The sequence below is a fragment of the Jaculus jaculus genome, chromosome 6 (assembly GCF_020740685.1).
Source record: "Jaculus jaculus isolate mJacJac1 chromosome 6, mJacJac1.mat.Y.cur, whole genome shotgun sequence".
NCBI lineage: Eukaryota > Metazoa > Chordata > Mammalia > Rodentia > Dipodidae > Jaculus > Jaculus jaculus.
Window position 1 is genome coordinate 101,266,543 of NC_059107.1, and position 22,516 is coordinate 101,289,058.

Here is a 22,516-nt window from a genome sequence, read left to right on the forward strand (position 1 = left end):
CCTGGAACTAACTCAAAGTGAATCCCAGGCCAGCCCGGGCTGCCGCCTAGTGAGACCCTAGCTGAAAAGGTGAGCGGGGTTCAGGAGACGCTCAGTGGATAAGGCATTTACTGTGCAGCTCTGTACCTGAGCTCGGATCATAGGCCCCATGTAAAAGCTGGAAGCTATGCTGGGATTCTGTAATACCCGGGTCCCCGTGGCAAGAAGGGATGTGGAAGCACAAGAATTTCCTGGACGCTCGTGAACACTAATGAACAACGAGAGGCCCTGCCTCAGGCATGGTGGAAGGCAAGGACTGACCTGAAAGTCCTATGACCTCCACTCATGTGCTGTGGCATGAACATGCCTGCACTCTCACATACACATAGAATAAATATATATATATATATGTTTTTAGCTGGGTGTGGTCGTGCACGCCTTTAATCCCAGCACTTGGGAGGTAGAGGTAGGAGGATCGCTGTGCGTTCGAAGCCACCCTGAGACTACATAGGAAATTCCAGGTCAGCGTGGCTAGAGTGAGACCCTACTTCACAAAAACCTATATATATATTTTTTAAGTTGGGTAAGGTGGCTCATGCCTATATTCCTAGCATTTGGGAGATGGAGGTAGGAAGATCTGGAACTCAAGGTCATCCTCTTCAGTTAAATAATGAGTTTGAGACCAGCCTGGAATACCTGAGAGCCAGTGTAAAAGGAGAGAGAGAGAGAGAGAGAGAGAGAGAGAGAGAGAGAGAGGAGAGATTTTTGTTTTAAAGTGGTAAGTGGATTTCTAGGTTAACGGATATGAACATTTAAAGTCTTTTTCTGTGTGTCGTCAAGGTTATATCAATTTCCTAGAAGAAAGAAAGTTAAAGGTTAAGTCAGAGAATCGCTTTCCATCTTAAAGCTGCAGCTTGGGTTTTTATCGGGGTCCTCCTAAGTCTCTGAACTGGAAAAAATAGCTTCTCTTTCTGTGTTCCCTTTGCTTCCGTCAGGACGATGAGATCAACCAGCAGAGCCAACTCATTGAGAAGCTGAAGCAGCAAATGCTGGACCAGGAAGAGGTAACGGGAGGAAGGGAGATGCCAGAGAGAAGGGGTGTGTGCTCGTCTGCGCAAATCCAGAAGGTTTCTGGAAACACGAGTGGAAGTTGCTGGGCTGGGACAGTGCCTGCCTGCCTGGCATGCACCAAGCCCTGGGTTCAACCCCCAGCCCCTCATCGACTGAGTGTGGCCGTCACATCTGTAACCACAACACTCAGGAAATGGAAGGAGGAGGACCAGAGGTCCACAGTCATCCTCAGCTAGTAATGAGCTCAAAGCCAGACTAGAATACATGAGACCCTGTCTCACAAACAAACAAACAAACAAACAGGGCTGGGGAAATGGCTTAGTGGTGAAGTCATTTGCCTGCAAAGCCAAATGACCCAGGTTTGACTCCCCAGGACCTATGTAAGCCAGATGCACAAGGTGGTACATGCATCTGGAGTTTGCAGGGGCTGGAGACCCTGACCACCCATTCTCTGATTCTCTCAAATAAATAAATAAAAAGTAAATAAAGCTGGATGGAAGAAGGGCTAGTAGTCCATAAGAACTGTTGAAATCTGGAAAGCTCATGATGAAGTCCAGGTACTCTTCATACTGGTTACCTGTTTCTATAAAGCCTAAAGCCCATTTCCCCTTGGGTTTTTGTTTTTTAATGTTCTCTGGAGCTGGGTGTGGTAGCTCATGCATTTTTAAATTTTGTTTATTTATTTGACAGAGAAAGAGGGTGAGAGATAGAATGGGCACACCAGGGCCCCCAGCCACTGCAAATGAACTCCAAATGCATATGCCTCCTTGTGCCTCCGGTTAATGTGGGTCCTGGGGAATTGAACCTGGGTCCTTTGGCTTTGCAGGCAAACACCTTAACCGCTAAACCACCTCTCCAGCACCCCCCCTTTTTTAAATTTATTTTTTTTATTTATTTATTTTCAATTTTTATTAACATTTTCCATGATTATAAAATATATCCCATGGTAATTCCCTCCCTCCCCACCCCCACACTTTCCCATTTGAAATTCCATTCTCCATCATATTACCTCCCCATTACAATCATTGTAATTACATATATACAATATCAACCTATTAAGTATCTTCTTCCCTTCCTTTCTCTACCCTTTATGTCTCCTTTTTACCTTACTGGCCTCTGCTACTAAGTATTTTCCTTCTCACACAGAAGCCCAATCATCTGTAGCTAGGATCCACATATGAGAGAGAACATGCAGCACCCCCCCTTTTCAAAAAATATTTTTTAGGTGTATTTATTTATTTGTGAGAGAGAAAGAGACAGAGAGAGGGAGATACAGAGAGAATGGGCATGACAGGGCCTCCAGCCACTGCAAACGAACTCCAGACTCATGTGCCCCATTATGCATCTGGCTTATGTAGGTCCTGGAAAATCGAACCTGGGTCCTTTGGCTTTGCAGGCAAGCACCTTAACTGCTAAGCCACCTTTCCAGCCCCCTCTTTTTTTTTTTTTGAGACTAACCCAGGCTGACCTGAAACTCACTCTGTAGCCCAGACTGGCCTTGAACTCACAGCTAATCTTCTTACCTCAACTTCCTGAGTGCTAGTATTAAAGGCGGGCACCACCATGCCCAGCTCCCCTTGACTTTTACTTCATGCGCTGGGCAAGGGGCTTAGCTCATGTAGAACCAGAGGGGATCACTGGCAGCCTGCACCCTCACATGCCTCTCCTCTCCTTTAAAGCTGCTGGTGTCCACTCGGGGAGATAACGAGAAGGTCCAGCAGGAGCTGAGCCACTTGCAGTCCGAGAATGATGCCGCCAAGGACGAGGTGAAGGAGGTGCTGCAGGCGCTGGAGGAGCTGGCAGTGAACTATGACCAGAAGTCCCAGGAGGTAGAGGAGAAGAGCCAGCAGAACCAGCTCCTGGTGGACGAGTTGTCCCAGAAGGTGGTAAGTGACCAACTTGTGGCCTAGGGGCTTGCTGACCTCAGAAAAGCTCTGGGTCCCAGGGAGCCTCTAATTCCTTCCCTGCCCGCCCATTGCACTTTGTCCTATTGACTCTTCTGTCTTCCGGAAGATTCTGCAAGGGTCTGTGTTCTTTCCTCAAGGTTATGCATGGGATGAAAGGCTTTAGCCTGGGCTGGGGAGGGGCGCGGGAGCATGGCAATGGTTATGACCCGAGGGAATGTCCCTAGGCCACCATGCTGTCCCTGGAATCCGAGTTGCAACGGCTCCAGGAGGTCAGTGGACACCAACGAAAACGGATCGCTGAGGTTCTGAATGGGCTGATGAAGGATCTAAGTGAATTCAGTGTCATCGTGGGCAACGGTGAGATTAAGCTGGTGAGTAGGGTGAGGTCGTTCTTGCTCTGGCCCTCGAGGGAGAGAAAGAGAGAGAGACAAGGTGGGACAAGTTATGTCCTCTGGGATACTGAGAAAAGCAACCAGAGAGCCAAGAAGCAGCCCTTCCAATAGCCAGCTGTGGTGAGTGAACACCTACTATCCCAGCATCTGGGAGACTGAGGCAGACCACATGTTCAAGACTAGCTTGGGTTACGCAGTGAAAGGTTTGCATAGGTCCAGCTGAGACAACACATCCTAAGGGTATGAATACAGAGGTGACGGAGATAGACCTATGGCAGGATCTAGAGATGGGGTGGGGATAGGGCTAGGAACGGCAGGTAACTCAGCATATGAGAATAACTATTTGGGTTGTTCAGTAGAATCACTTTTAAAAAAAATTTTGTTTTCATTTTATAAAAATTTTTATTAACATTTTCCATGATTACAAAAAAAATCCCATGGTAATTCCCTCCCCCCCCCACACACTTTCCCCCTTGAAATTCCATTCTCCATCATATTACCTCCCCATCTCAATCATTGTACTTACATATATACAATAAAAAATATTTTATAAATTTATTTATTTATGTGTGAGAGAGAGAGGGGTAGGAGAGAATGGGAGTGCCAGGGCCTATCGCCATTGCAAATAAGCTCCAGACGCATGTACCATCTTGTACATCTGGCTAATGTGGGTCCTGGGGAATTGAACCTGGGTCCTTTGGCTTTGCAGGCAAACGCCTTAACCACTAAGCTATCCCTCTAGCTCTTTTCTAAAATGTTCATCATTTTTTATTTACTTGAAAGAGAGAGAGAAAGAAGGAGATAGAGAGCTGGAGAGATGGCTTAGTGGCTAAGCGCTTGCCTGTGAAGCCTAAGGACCCTGGTTTGCGGCTTGACTCCCCAGGACCCACGTTAGCCAGATGCACAAGGGCGCATGCGTCTGGAGTTCGTTTGCAGTGGCTGAAAGCCCTGGCGCGCCCATTCTCTCTCTCACTCTCTATGTGCCACTTTCTCTCTCTGTCACTCTCAAATAAATAAATAAATATTTTTTTTTTTTTAAAAAAAAGAGGGCTGGAGAGATGGCTTAGCGGTTAAGCGCTTGCCTGTGAAGCCTAAGGACCCTGGTTCGAGGCTCGGTTCCCCAGGTCCCACGTTAACCAGATGCACAAGGGGGCGCATGCGTCTGGAGTTCGTTTGCAGAGGCTGGAAGCCCTGGCGCGCCCATTCTCTCTCTCTCCCTCTATCTGTCTTTCTCTCTGTGTCTGTCGCTCTCAAATAAATAAATAAATAATTTTAAAAAAAAAGAAAGAAGGAGAGAGAATGGGCGTACCAGGGCATTCAGCCATTACAAAGGAACTCCAGAAGCATGTGCCACCTTGCGCATCTGGCTTACGTGGGTCCTGGGGACTCGAACCTGGGTCCTTCGGCTTTGCAGGTGAGTGCCTTATCCGCTAAGCCATCCCTCCAGCCCTTGACTGATTTTTTAAAAACATTATTTAAAATATTTTTTATTTTTACTTATATATTTGAGAGTGACAGACAGGGAGAGAAAGAGGCAGATACAGAGAAAGAATGGGCACGCCAGGGCCTCCATCCACTGCAAACGACGAACTCCAAACACGTATGCCCCCTTGTGCATCTGGCTAACGTGGGTCCTGGGGAATCGAGCCTAGAACCAGGGTCCTCAGACTTCACAGGCAAGCGCTTAACCGCTAAGCCATCTCTCCAGTCCTAAAAAAAATTATTTATTTACTTATTAGAGACAAGAGAGAGTAGCCTCCAGCCACTGCAGACAAACTCCATACGCACGCACCATCATGTGCATCTGGCTTACATGGGACCTGGAGAATCAAACCTGGGTCCTTTGGTTTCACAGACACGTGTCTTAACCACTGAGCCATCTATCTCTCTAGCCCCTTGACCGATTTTTTTATTGTTGTTTTTGTTTTCTGTGGGAGGGTCTCACTCTAGCCCAGGCTGACATGGAATTCACTGTGTAGTCTCAGGCTGTCCTCAAACTCATGGCAATCCTCCTACCTCTGCCTCCAAGTGCTGGGATTAAAGGCATGAATTACCATGCTGGGTGAGTTTGACTGATTTTAAAGAAAGTCAAGCAGGCATGGTGGTGCACACCTTTAATCCCAGCACTTGGGAGGCAGAGCTAAGAGGATCACTGAGAGTTCCAGGCCAACCTGGGCTAGAGCAAGATCTTACTGAAAAAAGAAAAGAAAAGAAAAAGTCAGACTGCTTTTTAAGGTAGAAGAAGAGGCCTATGAGAATTAGATCTGTGGGTGCAGAGAGAGCCTCTGAAGGAAGAGGTCAGTTGATAGAGAGGTGCTGATGGATGTCCAGAAATGCCCATCTACCTTGAATCCCTGCGTGTGGTGTGTGGCACAAGCAGCGGGGGAGGTCATGAGTGAAGGCTTCCCTGTGACGGAGAAGCCACCCTCCCTCCTCTTCGCACCCTCAGCCCGTGGAGATCAGCGGGGCTATCGAGGAGGAGTTCACCGTGGCCCGACTCTACATCAGCAAAATCAAATCGGAGGTCAAGTCCGTGGTCAAGCGGTGCCGGCAGCTGGAGAGCCTGCAGGTGGAGTGTCACCGCAAGATGGAAGTGACGGGGCGGGAGCTGTCCTCCTGCCAGCTCCTCATCTCACAGGTGAGTGCTTGCCGTTAGAGCCGAAGGTCACTTTGTGGTGGTGGGTAAAACTCCTAACACCCACCTTCTCGGCACATCCTTGGGGGAGTCGGGCTGAGGCTCCAGGTCTCAGACAAACCTCAGGTGGTTACTGTGCTTTTACCTGGCTGGTTGTCCAAAGAGTCTCCTAGGACCGGCCCCTGCTCTGGCATCCTCATGGGAGGCACGGTGGAAGGGAAGGGCTTGGGGAGGACAGCTCCAGTGGGTAGTTATACCTCTGTGCCATTCATCTCCTTTCTCCTGCCAACCTTCCTCCACTAGCACGAGGCCAAGATACGCTCGCTTACGGAGTACATGCAGAGTGTGGAGCTGAAGAAACGACATCTGGAGGAGTCCTACGACTCCCTGAGCGATGAGCTGGCCAAGCTGCAGGCCCAGGGTGAGGCTCTCTGAGACCTCCGTCCCTCTCACTGTGGCCTCTGAGAACCCAGGGGCATTGGATGGGAAAGTCACAAACGCCAGAAGAAGCTGCCTGACCAGCCTCTCACCCAGAGCCTCACCTGAGTCCTGGATGCCCAGCTCACATGCTAGTTCCCTTTTGTGGGTAGCTTGTGTATGTGAGCCATAAACCCTTCCTCGTTCTCTGACCTTGCTGGGTCAAATTGGCCTGCCTCTACCCAGAACATCTGTTGGGATCCATCCTGTGCCCTGTCTGGAGCCCTGAACATGATGTGACATTCTTCCTGCAGGAGGTAGGTTTGACTAGGCTGTGTCCCCTCTTTCACTTAGAAACCGTGCATGAAGTGGCCCTAAAAGACAAGGAGCCAGACACGCAGGACGCAGATGAAGTGAAGGCAAGTGGGGAAGGCGTGGGGCATGCAGCGGGCAGGGCGAGGGTGTGTTGGCTGTCACGGAGCAAGGCACCGGCAGTCTGGCTGAGTGTGGGGCATGGTTGCTTGCAGAAAGCTCTGGAGCTGCAGATGGAGAGTCACCGGGAAGCCCATCACCGGCAGCTGGCCCGCCTCCGGGATGAGATCAATGAGAAACAAAAGACTATTGATGAGCTCAAAGAGTAAGGGTCCCAAGGGTGCCCCCACAGCCCACCAGGTCCTCTCATCTTGCTGTGCCCACTCACACAATCCTTCCGGATCTTTAACATCTCTGGCTATTCCCTCAACAATGACACAGCTTCGCAGCCCAGCGTTAGGAGACACAGAGAATTAGAATCAGTTCCCACCACTGAGGCTTCTGTGATTGGAGAGCTTAATCCTTGTTGTCCTGGAAATGGTAGCCTGACCTGTCCCTGATACCTGAAGTTGGAGGCATCAGTTCCCCCTGGACTCACTCATGCACGAAGGCAAATGTTTGAAGGGTTGGCCTTCTAACTTCTCTATCGTGCCAATGTCTTCTGCCCTCTGTAGCTTGAACCAGAAGCTGCAGTTAGAGCTGGAGAAACTCCAGGCCGACTATGAGAAGCTGAAGACCGAAGAACATGAGAAGAGTGCTAAGCTCCAGGAGCTGACGTGAGTGCTGCATTCGCCGCAGGCAGGCCTTAGCCACAGGTTCAGAGCAGCCATGTCATGGGTGTGCACGCAGACGCGGGAGGCACAGGAAACAGACGTGATGGGGGGGGGGAGATGAAAGGGAGACCATTAGGAAGATTACTGTGGAGTACTGATTAGCTCCTGGTACTCTGTGAAGTGTGAGAAGCAGATTCCAAAACAGAACAAATAGCATGATCACATGAAATTTTGTATGTGAAGACATACATATGCATAGGAAAAGCTGTTGGAAAAGATGGACACCAGGAGGTTTGATTTGCGAACAGTGGAATTGGGGACTTTTATAAAATCGTCTCTTACCCGTGCGTGGTGGCGCATGTCTTTAATCCCAGCACTTGGTAGGCAGAGGTAGGAGCATCATTGTGAGTTCCAGGCCAGCCTGGTACTACAGAGTGAGTTCCAGGTTAGCCTAGGCTAGAGTGAGACCCTACTTCAAAAACAAACACAAAAACAAATAAAATCTTCTCTTAGCTCTCTTTTTGAAGATTCTTTTCTGGGCTAGAGAGATGGCTGAGTGGTTAATAGCACTTGCTTTCTAAGTCTGACTGCCTGGGTTCAATTCCCCAGTGCCCATGTAAAGCCAGACACACTAAGTGGCACATGTGTCTTGAGTTTGTCTGTAGCAGCTGGAGGTCCTGGTGTGTCCATACTCTCCCTCCCTCTCTCTCCCTCTCCCTCTCTCTCTCTCTCTGTCTCTCTCTCTCACACACACACACAAATAAGTAATAAATAAATAAATATTTTTTAGAATATTTTTAAAACATTTTTATTTATTTATGTGAGAGCGACAGAGAGAGGGAGGGAGGGAGGGAGGGAGGGAATGGGTGTGCCATGACCTCCAGCCACTGCAAAGGAACTCCAGATGCGTGCGCCACTTTGTGCATCTGGCTAACATGGGTCCTGGGGAACCAAACCTTGAACCGGTGTCCTTAGATTTCACAGGCAAGCGCTTAACTGCTAAGCCATCTCTCCAGCCCAACAAATACTTTTTAAAAGATTATTTTTGATTGTTGCCCTATAAGCATGAGTAATTTACATAATAAATAATAATAAAATATAAATAAAAGAAGTGGGGGCAGCAGAGGAGGGAGAGTCCTGAGGCATTGTTTTTGTGTGTTTCCCTCTTCCCTTTGTTTCTCCCGCGCAGATTTCTGTATGAGCGACACGAGCAGTCCAAGCAGGACCTCAAGGGTCTGGAGGAGACAGTTGTAAGTGGCGGGGCAGGGCTTCCCTACCCAGCTAGTTTCTTCCGAACTCCAACTTTCCCGCCCTTTTACTATTCGTCTGTGGCATAACCAGGACATGCCCTTTCCTGACGGATGAGTGGCTCACTAGACTGTATTCACAGAAGTTTTCAGTGATTTTGCAGGGAGACATTAAACCTGGTATCTAGAAACCTCTGACTTTCCACTTCTCTTTCCAGGCCCGGGAACTCCAGACCCTCCACAACCTTCGCAAGCTGTTCGTTCAAGACGTCACGACTCGAGTCAAGAAAGTAAGTGTCATCCTCAGGTCTCCCCAACCCCATATTCTCTGTTTAGCCTCAGGACAATCACATCTTTTCTCTCCTCTATGTAATCAGAGTGCAGAAATGGAACCCGAGGACAGTGGGGGGATTCATTCCCAAAAACAGAAGATTTCCTTTCTTGAGAACAACCTGGAACAGCTTACAAAGGTTCACAAACAGGTAAGTTGAGAGAAGGAGTAAGGAGAACTTTTTTTTTTTTTTTTTGGTTTTTCGGGGTAGGGTCTCACTCTAGCCCAGGCTGACCTGGAATTCACCATGTAATCTCAGGGTGGCCTCAAACTCAAGGCGGTCCTCCTACCTCTGCCTCCCTAGTGCTGGGATTAAAGGCGTGTGCCACCACACCCGCCCATCTGGTGAGAACTTTTGAGTTCTGTGATAGCCAGATCCTGAGAGCCCCTTGGGATTGGGAAACTCTGGTTGCATGCTATTCTTACTTTTCCTTTACCTCACTAACCCTTTCTTTATATATCGGCCCCAACTTTACCGGGTTTTGGTTCTATGCCTGTTTTGTTGTCTTTTTTTTTTTTTCCCCTTTTCTCAAAATTCTTGGCCCCTCTTTGCTCAAAGTGGAATTCTGTAGGCCTGCCTTGGAGGGAGAGGTTGAAATGTATAGAGGTTGAAGAGGCGCAGGGCCGCTGTTCTACGAGAGGGGCACCTGAAGGCCAGGAGGCCGTTCGTTGGTAGAGCGTTACAGGCACTCACAGGACATTGGCACTGGGGCAGGGCGAGGGGGATTTGGGGCGGGGGTGTAAGAAAAGCAAGGGAATTGGGCTTTCATTTATGGTGCCTAGGCCTGGCTGGGGCAGGCGTGCAGGACATTAAATGAGATCCTTCAGATGGCCCAGCCAACCCCTCGTGAGGGCCAGTCCGAACTCCTGTACTGAGCTGCTACCTCTCTCCTCCCCTTGCTGCTGCTGCTCCTTAGGTGGAAGACTGGGTTGCAAAGGTATGGGCTGGGCAGGTGGAAGGCAGTCCAGAGGAGTTAGGACAGGAAATGTTTGTTGTGTGCACAACAGAAGCACCCTTGTCAGCCCGCAGAGCCTGGAACTGGCCCAACAGTCTGCCAGCAGGCTGTTTAAATTGATTCATTCAACAATCCCAAACCAGCCAGGCATGATGGCGCACACCTTCAATCCCAGCACTTGGAAGGCTGAGGTAGGAGGATCTCTGAGCTGGAGGCCAGCCTGAGACTATATTCCAGGTCAGCCTGGGCTAGAGTGAGACCCTAACTCAAATACACCCCCCCAAAAGAAATCCCAACCTAAATATGTTCTCTTCCTCTCAAGCCCACTTTAACAAATTATGTTTAAACTCATGTTCTCACTAGCCAAGAATTTCAACTTCTTTTCCTCTCAGTACAATGCCCACTTTATATAGTAAATACTCAGCACACCTCTTTTCCCCAAGAGTTTATTTAAAGTGAAAGTAAGAGACAGAGAAACAGAAGAGATCTGGAAACTGGAATCCCTCAGTGAATCGTTTTGAAATGACCATTTCCCAAACATATAACTCAATGATAAGCTACAGGGTTTATTTTCTTTGAACCTGTTGAGGGCTTTTCTACCGTCTTTCCTTCCTTCCCTTATTATAAAATGGTGTAACAACCTTACAAAGTTGAAAGACAGCTAAGACATCTTTATCATCAATTCTGCCATTCTGTTTACATTCCTGTGCATTCACTCTACCTCTCTGTCCAAATATATATTAAACTGTTGTGTTTTGTTTTTTTGTGTGTGTTTTTTAAAGGTAGCCTGGGGATGGCAGCTTAGTTGGTAGAGTGCTTGCCTAGCTTGCATGAAAGGCTAGAATGACATAAAACTGGCCATGGTGCAACATGCCTATAATATTAGTGCTTGTGAGGTAGAGGCAAGAGGATCAGAAGTTCAAGATCATTCTTGCCTACATAGCAAATTTAAGGACAGCCTAGGACTACAGAATTCCAGGTCAGCCTGGGCTAGAGTGAGACCCTACCTTGAAAACAAACAAACAAACAGACAAAAAACCCAAAGAGTAAAGGCTGGAGGCAGTGGCAGAAGGCCTTGACATGCTTGTTTTTGTCTCTCTCTCTCTCTCTGTCTCTCTCTCTCAAATATATACATATTGTTTAGTTTTTTTTTTTGGTTTTTGTTTTTTTTTTTTTGGTTTTTCGAGGTAGGGTCTCACACTAGTCCAGGCTGACCTGGAATTGACTCTGTCATCTCAGGATGGCCTTGAACTCACAGCGATCCTCCTATCTCTGCCTCTCGAGTGCTGGGATTAAAGGCATGAACCAGGCCTGGAGAGATGACTTAGCGGTTAAGGCATATGCCTGCAAAGCCTAAGGACCCAGGTTCTATTCTCCAGGTCCCATATAAGCCAGATGCACATGGTGGCTCATGTATCTGGAGTTCGTTTGCAGTGGCTGGAAGCCCTGGTGTGCCCATTCTCACTCTATCTCTCCCTCTCTCTGTTTCTGTCTCAAATAAATAAATAAAATATTTGCCTGGCATGATAGCACATGCCTTTAATCCCAGCACTCGGGAGGCAGAGGTAGGAGGATCACCGTGAGTTCGAGGCCACCCCAAGACTACATAGTGAATTCCAAGTTAGCCTGAACTAGAGTGAAACCCTACCTTGGAAAAAAATAAAATTAAAGGCATGAACCACAATGCCTGGCTTAAAAAAATATTTTTTAAAAAAGTGAAGAAAAGAAGAAGCTTGGCATTGAAGAATAGCTTGGGCTATAGAGTGAATTCTGGGAGCCTTGGGCTACATAGTGAGACCCTGTCTCAAAAAAAAAAAAAAAAAAAAAATGAGGCCTCTACCTCTGCTTTAAGTCTCAAGTTCCAGAAGCAGGTTCACTTTAATGTCTTACCCAGCAGACATGAGTCTAAGACGGAAAAAGAAATGTTAGAAACCTGTCAGCAGAATCTTAATACTCAGGGTTATCACTAGTTAAGCTAAATGATCATCACAGCAGAACACTGATATCCCTCAATTATCCCAACTAAAGCTGCATAGAAGGTTCCAGCACCGTCCCTTTCCCCACCGTGTTCTCTTGCTATGCTGACTTGCCTGATGCCCCCCAGGTCCTGCTCCTTTTGAAGTGCCCCAGCCATTGTGTGGATCCAGTAAGAGTCTTTTTCTGGCTGCAAAGCAGTTGCTACCACACCCTAGCTTAATTCATATGAGGGTGGGTCTGTCCAGGAGATCCTTGAACTTGTAGACAGACGTTTGTGAGATCTCAAACATTTTCTTTCCTTCCTGTGGGGCTCCGTGTGGATGTGGATGTTGGGTCTCAATTCTGGCTTCTGCTGTGCCCTGCACCCATCTGCACTTTCCCTCAGTCCTGTGTCCACCCTCCAGACTGCCATGTGCTCTTGCTGCCCTCTGCTTTGCATGCCCACACAGCCATCTCTGGGAAAGGAGGAGCGTCATGCCCATCGGGGTCCTGGAGCTGTTACCCTGGCACAGGCTGTGAGATACGTTGGAGGGGAGTGTCCGTCTGGCCAGATGGAAATTAAGACAGGGCACAGGAGTCGTGGGTCATAGTGGAGATGGCAGGTTTTGCTGCCTAGAAGGTGATGTAGGCAGAAGGAAAGAATGCGATACAATGCCACATTACCTACCGGGGAGGAGGAGGTCTTTTAAGGAAATGACGTGATCCATCCTCTCTGACTGTCGATTCTTCTTTTTCTTCTCTCCTTACCCTCCACACCTCCACACTCTGCTGCGACTCTGTCTTGGGTTGCTCGCCTTCCTTCTGGTCTCTTCCCTTTGGCTCACCCCACAGCTGGTACGTGACAATGCAGATCTGCGTTGTGAGCTTCCTAAATTGGAAAAACGACTTAGGGCTACGGCTGAGAGAGTTAAGGCCCTGGAGGGTGCACTGAAGGAGGCCAAGGAAGGAGCTATGAAGGATAAGCGCCGGTACCAGCAGGAGGTGGACCGCATCAAGGAGGCCGTGCGGTATAAGAGCTCAAGCAAGCGGGGCCATTCGGCTCAAATTGGTGAGTGGCTCTCAGTAAGGCAGGGCCAGATTGTCACCTGGAGAAATCTCAGACAAGTCCTAAGTGCCAAGCAAACAGATGCTTGCTTCAAGCTCCCAGATTTCCCTAGCAAAATATCCTAGGGGACCAAGACAACTCAGGGTAACCAATAGATTCATGCTTGGGTCTTGTTTTTCGCAGCCAAACCTGTGCGGCCCGGCCACTACCCTGCGTCCTCACCCACCAACCCCTACGGCACACGGAGCCCTGAGTGCATCAGTTACACCAACAGCCTCTTCCAGAACTACCAGAATTTATACCTGCAGGCTGCTCCTAGCTCCACCTCAGATGTGTAGTGAGTGTCTACCGGCGGGGGCTAGAGTTCCAGGCCAAGGTCACCTGGAGCCTAGAAAACAGGGTTGAGTCAGTTACTGGTTGAGAATTATTTTCCTAACCAACCTCATCTCTAATCCTTTTCTTTAACTTTATAAATACGATTACAAAGGTGGACTTGGGCCCTCCTTGTCTGCCCTGTGACTGTTGGCCTGTGTTCTCCTGGGATGGAAAGGATGCGTGGCTGGGTGTGAGCACGGGCTTAGTGGTCTTTGTAGTGGGTGGTGGGTGCCAGAGGCCCCATCTCTCCTCTGTTCCATCCAGCTTTGCTAACTCCTGTGCTGGCAGTGGAGCCACATCTTCTGGCGGCGCCTTGGCTTCCTACCAAAAGGCCAACATGGACAACGGTGAGTGAGAAAGCTAGGTAATCCACACGTTGGGATCCCTAGGGCAGGGAGAGGTGTAAGACAAGTAACTGGCCCCAGCTGACACTAAACACTAATTGAATCTTTCCTGTGTGCCAGGGTGGCAAGTAAATACGAATAGAATGACAACGTAGAAGTTGTCACTCAGGGCAGAGCACTTGCCTGGTGTTAGGCTCTGTGTTGCAATCAGGTCTTGAAATTAAAAAAAAAAGTCCTGCCCCTCGACTCCCTCTGCTATCACTGTGTCTGCCTATCCCCTGGTGAGGGCTTGGGAAGCTTTTTCTCCAATAAAATGATGGGCAGCTTTGGGTCGCTGAGGGTAGAGTGCCCTAGTTTATATGTTTCTTAGAGGGACTTGGATGAGAGGGTCTGGGGAAACGGTCCTCACACCGGCCTCCTTTCTTCTTCTAACCCTGTGTTCTCAATGGTGATCTCTTCAGGAAATGCCACAGATATCAACGACAATAGGTACACCAGTCACCATTCCCCTTGGGTTCTCCGGGAGGGAAAAGAGAAATGGTTAAGTTTTGCTGCGCTCTATTTAGACCATTCCTGGAGCTGTGGGAGGGGGAAATGAGGGTCATTCTTGACACCCAGACAGTCCCCTCCTCCCAGCCCCCTCTGTGGCCTCTGCGTTTCAGTAATGGAGCGGCGATGGAGGGTGGGGGTGCTATGAACACCTGATGACATGGTTTCTCTCCTATCTTTGGGAACTTAGTGACTTTGGAAATGGCATTTATGTCCCTCTGGCCTTGAATTTCCCCCGTGAAGCATGCATAGTCCCTAGCCCCGCCCATTGTCATCCTGTGCCCCTGACAGGAAGAACTTGATCTGTTTGGCGTTGATCATGTTGTGTCTCTCCCTCCAGGAGTGACCTACCATGTGGTTATGAGGCTGAGGACCAGGCCAAGCTTTTCCCTCTCCACCAAGAGACGGCAGCCAGCTAATCGCTCGTCCATGGCAACTCTGCTCTTCCAGGTAGCTGCAAGGTGTTTCCTCTGACTGGCCCCAATCGCCTCTTATCTTGCCCAGTCTCTTTGGTTCTCCTGTTCCTTTCCCTTTTGATTTTCAATTTTTGTTTTTATGTTTGTTGCTTCTTTCCCTTTTTATTTATTTATTTATTTATTTTTCAACCTGGAGTTAACTATGTAGTCTCAGGTTGGCCTCGAACTCAGGACGATCCGCCTACCTCTGCCTCCTGAGTTTTGGGATTAAAAGCATGCGCCACTGTCGCAGTCCGGTTCGCATTGCTGGTAGAAATCACCCAACCAAGAGCAGCTTCTGGGAAAAAGAGATTTATTTTGGCTTATAGGCTCAAGGGGAAGCTCCACGATGGCAGGGAAAACAATGGCATGAGCAGAGGGTGGACATCATCCCCTGGCCAACAGAAGGTGGACCACAGCAACAGGAGAGTGTGTCAAACACTGGCAAGGGGAAACTGGCTATAAAGCCCATAAGCCCGCCCCCAACAATACACTCCCTCCAGGAGGCATTAATTCCCAAATCTCCATCAGCTGGGAACCTAGCATTCAGAACACCTAAGTTTATGGGGGACACCTGAATCAAGCCACCACAGCCACCATGCTCGGCTCTCTTTCCCTTTTTAAAGAAACCCTCAAAACTTTTGCTGTATGGTTGCCTTTCAACTCCTGCTTTCCTCGCTGGCGCTGCATCCATGCTTCCCCTCATGACCTGACGCTGACTTCCTGCACCCTCTAAAGCTTTGCATTTGGCTATGATGGTAACCACAGTACTGATTTCTGCCACTAGATGTCACTGTCACTTGTTTAAAAAAAATAAAGAGCAAGGGTTGCTGTCTATCCATAGCCACACGCAGGCCATGGACCTTAGCTCATAGGGGACCTTGGGAGGTCATCCCAATACTGCCTCTGCCCCCGCTTCTCCACTGAAATAATCTTGGATGGCTAGAGATGTTTTGAGATAAGACACCTCCAGTAGACACCTTTGCCCTTTTTCCCATGCCACCAAAGGCCATGCAATAAAAGAGCTCTCTCTCCGACTCCAGCCCCCCGGAATCATGCCTTCTGCCCTCTGGGGCCTTTCCTGTAGTATCACATGCTGATGCTTGGGTGTCACCAGCCTCCGTGTCATGGTTGCTTTAGGGCCAAGAACTGGGCAACGGCACCCATTTTCTTATCCACATTAGATCTGTGGAGGATAAGAAATGAGAGAATCTAGCCAGTGTCTTATGGGGCTGCATCCAGACTGTGACTCTCCAGGGCTTTCCCAGGGCAGTGAGCCAGAAAGGCATGGGATGCAGAGAACCCAGAAGGGGAAAGAAATGCTGGAACAAGGAGGGGTGGAGAAGCAGGGGCTGGGCTGACCGGGGTGGAGGGAGGTGTCTCTAAAGGAACAGAACAATAAACCAAGTGTGTGCATATGCCACCTGTTCCTACACCGCGACTGGGCTGCAGCTGGTTCCTCACACCTTCTTTCTCTTTCTTTCCCAGTTTCTAAGAGGGACTGAGGCCTCTTCTCTCAGCATGCTGCAAAACCCCGTGGTCTCTGATACTAACTCCCTCCCGACCCATGTCGTCGGAGCGTACTGTTTGATGTCTTCTCTTACTTACTGTGTATCTCTTTGTATTCCATACCTATATATCAGAAGCTGCTATGTCTCTCTTCTCTCTGTTCTACCCTCTAAGTACCTAATGATGTATTTAACAGTTTCTAAGCATAGTCTGCCCTCCTTATTTGGGACACTAGGGAGGAGGGAACTGTTTCTTCTTTCATATAGTCGTCTCTCACACTGAGCACTGTCAGTCACTGAGTCAAGGTCACAAGATGATAAATGAAAAGTGGGAGCTAGAGGGCTGTGGTCCTTCTTTTTCTCACACACGTGCACGTGCGCGCACGCACACACACATACACACACATGTACATACAAAGCCTTAAGCAGAAGAATGTCTTAGCATCCTACGAAGTGGAGAAATAGACCCCTCCTCCCTTCTCTTTCACATAGGATGCAGAGGGGGGCTCAGTGGGAGGGCAGCTCAATCACCGATTTTTTCATGCACCCCTCACCTGAATCAAGGGATTCCAGGTGCTTACCTCCTACAAAGTCTGCCTTTCTCTTCCTTCTTTCTGTTTTTTCCCAAGTTTGGAGAACATGGATTTCTCAGGGGACCAGTTCCCTTTCTAGTCCAAGCTTCTTTTAATACTCTCTATCCTAGATTTCATAAACAAGAACTCAGAGTTGATTAAGAATATTTTGAAAAGTTGAGAAGGCTGACCTCTCCCTGTAGTCTGTTCATCTGTCTGTGCTGATAGTTGCAGGCAAATGTAGTCAGTCAGAATGGCTGGTTCCCTGGGTCTGGAGAGTGAACAGGCCGGGAAATCGCTGAGTGTGTGTCCATTACAGTGTCCTCAGGTTGAAGCAACAAGCTGGAAATCCCTTTCTCCCACATTGGGCTACATGTTCTTCCATCTGATTTGGTTCGGGACTTCCAGTTCATTGGCAAAATAGCTGTCCTTTGAGATGCCTCTCTGCCAAGCTGGAGTCTGGCTTTCCCCCGATTTATCTTCTTCCCTCCCCAGAGCTCCTTCTGTAATGCCTCCATCTGGTATCAAATGCACTTTCAGGAAAGGTGCAGAGAGCCTGCCTAGCATTTGCAAAGCCCCAGGTTCAATCTCTGGTATGACCCAAACAAAGTTCAGGTGTCGTGGCTCACTCCTGTAATCATGGCACTTGGGAAGCTGAAGCAGGAGGATTTCCATGAGTTGGAGGCTAGCCTGGGCTACATAGTCAGTTCCAGAACAGCCTGAGCTATGGTGTGAGACTCTGCCTCAAGCAAAACAAAACAAAGGGAAAAGGAAAAGAAAGGAAAGAAAAAAGGGACAAATTTCTCCAAGGTAGCAGAGCCAAAGTACTTGAACTCAGTGGGTGCAGCCCAGGGCTGTCCTCTCCAGCCGTCGATGGTTCTTCCTTCCCTCTCACTAAGGTGGTTTTCCAAATAGCTGCAGGGATGAGGCTCACTTCCCATCCCAAACCAAGAAATAAAGTCCAGTTTCCAGATATCCACTCCTGCCTAGAGTAGAAGACCAGGGTCCTCCAGCAGCAGGGCAGCCAATCACTAGCTTCCTCTGGGTCTGGAAAGCTCGGGGTCAATGGCAGCAGATAAATAAGGACTGGAGCAGCCTGTGACTCCCTCAAGGGAAACGGTCTTCCCCTAAAGAGAGGAAAATGTCTGAGTGGTAGAATAAATCCAAAGTGGTGATTTTCAAACACCTTTAAAAACAAACCTTTTAAAAAATAGTCATTTGAGAAAGAAACAGAGAGAGAAGGGAAGGGAGGGGAGAGAGAGTGAGTTTGGGCATGCCAGGGCTTCCTGACACTGCAAAAATAACTCCGAACATACTTGCCACTTTACAAAGGTACTAGGAAGTCAAACCAGGGCCATTAGGCTTTGCAAGCACCATTAGCCACTGAGCTATCTCTCCAACTCCAACCCTAAGACAAGTCTTTTTTTGTTTGTTTGTTTGTTTGAGGTAGGGTCTTGCTCTAGCCCAGGCTGACCTGGAATTAGTCTCAGGCTAGCCTCAAACTCATAGTGACCCTCTTACCTCAGCCTCCTGAGTGCTAGGATTAAAGGCATGTGCCACCATGCCTGGGAGAGAGAGAATTGACACACCAGGGCCTCCAGCCACTACAGATGAACTCCAGATGCATGTGCCACTGTGCATCTGGCTTTATGTGGGTACTAGGGAATAAAACTCAGGTCATTAGGCTTCATGGGCAACCTCTGAGCCATCTCTCCAGCCCCTAAAATAAACCTTATATAGAGCCCTGTTATAAAAAAAAGAAACAAACAAACAAACAACAACAACAACAAAAAAAAAAACAGCAGGGTTTGGGTCTAGCATGTTTAGCATTCATAAGGTCCGAGGTTTCATCTCCAGCAGGACAAAGAAAAAAATTTTCCCTCTCTCTCTGTTTTTGTTTTGTTTTGTTTTGTTTTGAGGTAGGGTTTCAATCTAGCCAAGGCTGAACTGGAATTCACTATGTAGTCTCAGGGTGTCCTCAAATTCATGATGATCCTCCTACCTCTGTCTCCCGAGTGCTGGGATTAAAGGCTTTTTTTTTTTAAATTTTTATTAGCATTTTCCATGATTATAAAAAAAATCCCATGTTAATTCCCTCCCCCCCCCGACTTTCTCCTTTGAAATTCCATTCTCCATCATATTACCTCCCCATAACAATCATTGTGGCTTTTTTTTTTTTATTGTTGTTGTTTGTTTGTTTTTTTGATGGAAAATGCTTCATTGAGGAGCCCTGGAACAGTCCTAAAAGAAAAACTTTGAAAATTCTACAGATTAGTTTGCAAACCACTTCTCTGAGGACTGGGGTATCATCTAATTCCCCTAGCTTAAAACCACAACTCAAATAAAAGAAGACAGGAAGGTAGATCAGTACAGACTGCCTCCAGACCCAGAGGGAGAAGGAAGAGCCCAGCATGCCTGTGGACTCCAGCTAGGATTCGCCAGCAGGACACCCAGTGGGATATCCTGAATCTGGGGTAAGGGATGTATTCTTGTCACCAAGTAATTCTTTCAAAAAACACATAAGAAAATGTGATGGTGTAGGGCACATGACGAGAGAAGTGACAGGGAGAGCCTATTCTTTAGCAAGATTAAGGAAAATGTCATTCACTCACATCAATAGGCAACAGCACACACAGTCCTTCACCAAACGTCACACCACATCCTCCTTCTCTTCCTGCTCCCTACACTTTCCACGCCCATCGTTTTCAGAGAGCCAGGGCACTGTGAGGGCCACCTGGCTTGCCCACTCACATCTGCCAAAATGTTGCATGCCAGCCTGGAAGACAAACCAACCGAACAAGCCCCAGTGTGTATTTACTTGGTGTACAGTTACCTTTAAAATAAAATAATCCAATGATGACTCTGTGTGGTTGCAGAACTCATTACTGATGCTTTTGTCTGTCTTTGTTTTTCAAGACAAGGTCTTATGTAGCCCAGGCTGGCCTTGAACTTCTGGTCCTCTCATCTCTGCCTCCCAAGCATTGGGTTTACAGGTGTGTATTACCATGTCCAGCTGGAAATCTTTTTGGTTTTTTGTTTGCTTTTGTTTTTGTTTTTCGGTATAGGGTCTCATTCTAGCCCAGCCTTATCCGGCATTCATTATGAAGTTTCATGCTGGCCTCGAGCTCACAGCAGTTCTACCTCAGCTCCCAAGTACTGAGATTAAAGGCATGTATCACCATGCCCAGCAGAGAGAGACAGAGAGAGAATGGAGCCAGCACTTCTGGCTACTGCAAAGGAACTCCAGATGCATGTGCCACTTTGTGCATTTGGTTTTACATGGGTACTAGGGAATAGAACTGGGGCTGTTAGGCTTTGCAGTCAAGTGCCTTAATCACTGAGCCAACACCTGTTTGTAATTTTTAAATTTTTTAAAAATTATTTTATTACGCCGGGCGTGGTGGCGCACGCCTTTAATCCCAGCACTCGGGAGGCAGAGGTAGGAGGATCGCCGAGAGTTCGAGGCCACCCTGAGACTACAGAGTTAATTCCAGGTCAGCCTGGACCAGAGTGAGACCCTACCTCGAAAAACCAAAAAAAAAAAAAAAATTATTTTATTCAGGGCTGGAGAGATGGCTTAGCAGTTAAGCGCTTGCCTATGCAGCCTAAGGACCCTGGTTCGAGGCTCCATTTCCCAGGACCCACGTTAGCCAGATGCACAAGGGGGCACACGCATCTGGAGTTCGTTTACAGTGGCTGAAGGCCCTGGTGCGCCCATTCTCCCTCTCTCTCTCTCTCTATCTGCCTCTTTGTCTATTGCTCTCAAATAAATAAATAAAAATAAAAACAAAAAAATTTAAAATTATTTTATTTATTTGAGAGAGAGATAGAAGCACACAGAGAGAGCCGGGGATGGGAGGAGGGAGAATATGGACATGCCGGGGCCTTCAGCCACTGTAAATGAATTCCAGACACATGCACCTGGTGTAGTTACATGGGTCCTGGGATTTGAACCTGGGTCCTTTGGCTTCGAACCTGGGTCCTTTGGCTTCACTGAGTCATCTGTTCAGCCCTTACCAGTTTTTTTTTTTAATAAGGATTTTATTTATTTATTTTTTTATTTGAGGGAGAGAGAAAATGGGCATGCCAGGACCTCTAGCCACTACAAATGAACTCCAGAAGCATGTGCCACTATGTGCATCTGGCTTACATGGGTTCTTGTGAATTGAATCTGGGTCCTTAGGCTTCACAGGCAAGTGCCTTAACCACTAAGTCATCTCTCCAACTCACATCTTTAATTTTTTATTTTATTTGATTTTATTTTTGAGAGAGAGAGAGGGAAAAAAATGGGCTGCTGTGAATGAACTCCAGACACATGTGCGCCGTGGCACATGTGCAACATTGCTCACTTGTATCACTGTGCGTCTGGCTACACGAGATGTGGAAATTCCAACATGCGTTCTTATGCTTTGCAGGCAGACATCTTAATCACTAAGTCATCTCTCCAGCCCATGTTTGTAACTTTTAACAGAAAAAAATAGTGTCCTATTCTCTTTTGTTTATTTATTTGTTTGTTTGCACCTGTGTGTGTGTGTGTGTGTGTGTGTGTAGGTGTGTGTATGGGCATACCAAAGTCTCTTGCTACTGCAAATGATAGTGCTACGCGCTACTTTTTGCGCCTAGCTTTACATGGGGTACTGGGGATTGAAGTTTGGGCCAGCAGGCTTTGCAAGCAAGTGCCCTTAACCACTGAGCCCTCTCCTTAACTCTCTCTTCATTAAAAAAAAAAAAATTTTAGATTTTTAATTTATTTATTTGAGAGAGAGAGGCAGAGAGAGAGAGAGAGAGAGAGAGAGAGATTGATTGAGTGCACCAGGGTCTTCAGCCACTGCAAATGAACCCTAGATACATGGGCCACTTGTGTATCTGGCTTACATGGGTCCTGGGAAATTGAACCTGGGTCCTTTGGCTTTGTAGGCAAGTGCCTTAACCGCTAAGCCATCTCTCTCTCCAGCCTCCCTCATCTTTTTCTTTTTTTTTCCCCGAGGTAGGGTCTTGCCAGCCCAAGCTGACCTGGAATTCACTATGTAGTCTCAGGGTGACCTTGAACTCATAGTGGTCCTCCTACCACTACTTCCCGAGTGCTGGGATTAAAGGCATGTGCCACCACGCTTCATTTTTTACTCAGGCAATCATCTCAGTCCCTTTCCCTTCCAGGGCATCACTGTCCCTCCCTTGCCAACAGCTCGATTCCCATTCTGTTCCAAGATTATCTAGCAAAATCATATTTCCAAACCCAATATCTTCTCTGCTCCTTTCTCAAGGCCTCTGAGATGGAGAACACCGTACAACCAAAAAACTGTGGTGACTTAAGATGAAGAACTTGCAAAGTCACCTGGCTCTCCGGAGCTGCTCGATGGTTCTCCTGCATATTCCTGATCCGTTCCTTTTCTTGTCTCCCAGAGCACCTGGCCTAACCCCTAAAGACCCCTTCGACCCTCCTCTTTGGGACAACTTTGTGCCTCAAAGGGAAAGTTAAGGTGTTTGAGTATGAATTGTCTCATACGCTCCTCCTACACACATACTTATATTTGCTCGTGTTGTGTAGCTAATTCCTCTGAACTGAGACCCCCCCCCCAAAAGGAAGAGGGAAGCTCACTGATGAGATGCAGGAGGCTGAGGAAACTTACAGGACTCAGGAATCTCAGAAAGTCAGAACGTTCTCTAGGCC

General features: G+C 47.8%; 1 protein-coding gene across 1 annotated transcript in view; it reads left to right on the forward strand.

Annotated features, from left to right (window-relative positions):
• Kif5a (kinesin family member 5A) overlaps positions 1-18,317 on the forward strand; it is a 55,115-nt gene extending 36,798 nt beyond the window's left edge. The window contains exons 13-29 of the mRNA XM_004650026.2: positions 975-1,043; positions 2,730-2,936; positions 3,182-3,328; positions 5,799-5,987; positions 6,288-6,405; positions 6,756-6,820; positions 6,929-7,038; positions 7,388-7,489; positions 8,676-8,736; positions 8,952-9,023; positions 9,111-9,215; positions 12,829-13,045; positions 13,226-13,379; positions 13,682-13,764; positions 14,223-14,250; positions 14,651-14,760; positions 16,254-18,317. Coding sequence (XP_004650083.2) covers positions 975-1,043; positions 2,730-2,936; positions 3,182-3,328; positions 5,799-5,987; positions 6,288-6,405; positions 6,756-6,820; positions 6,929-7,038; positions 7,388-7,489; positions 8,676-8,736; positions 8,952-9,023; positions 9,111-9,215; positions 12,829-13,045; positions 13,226-13,379; positions 13,682-13,764; positions 14,223-14,250; positions 14,651-14,729 — 1,806 coding nt within the window. The 3' untranslated portion in view covers positions 14,730-14,760; positions 16,254-18,317. The remainder of the gene's footprint in view (positions 1-974; positions 1,044-2,729; positions 2,937-3,181; positions 3,329-5,798; positions 5,988-6,287; positions 6,406-6,755; positions 6,821-6,928; positions 7,039-7,387; positions 7,490-8,675; positions 8,737-8,951; positions 9,024-9,110; positions 9,216-12,828; positions 13,046-13,225; positions 13,380-13,681; positions 13,765-14,222; positions 14,251-14,650; positions 14,761-16,253) is intronic.
• The last annotated feature ends 4,199 nt before the right edge of the window (positions 18,318-22,516 follow it).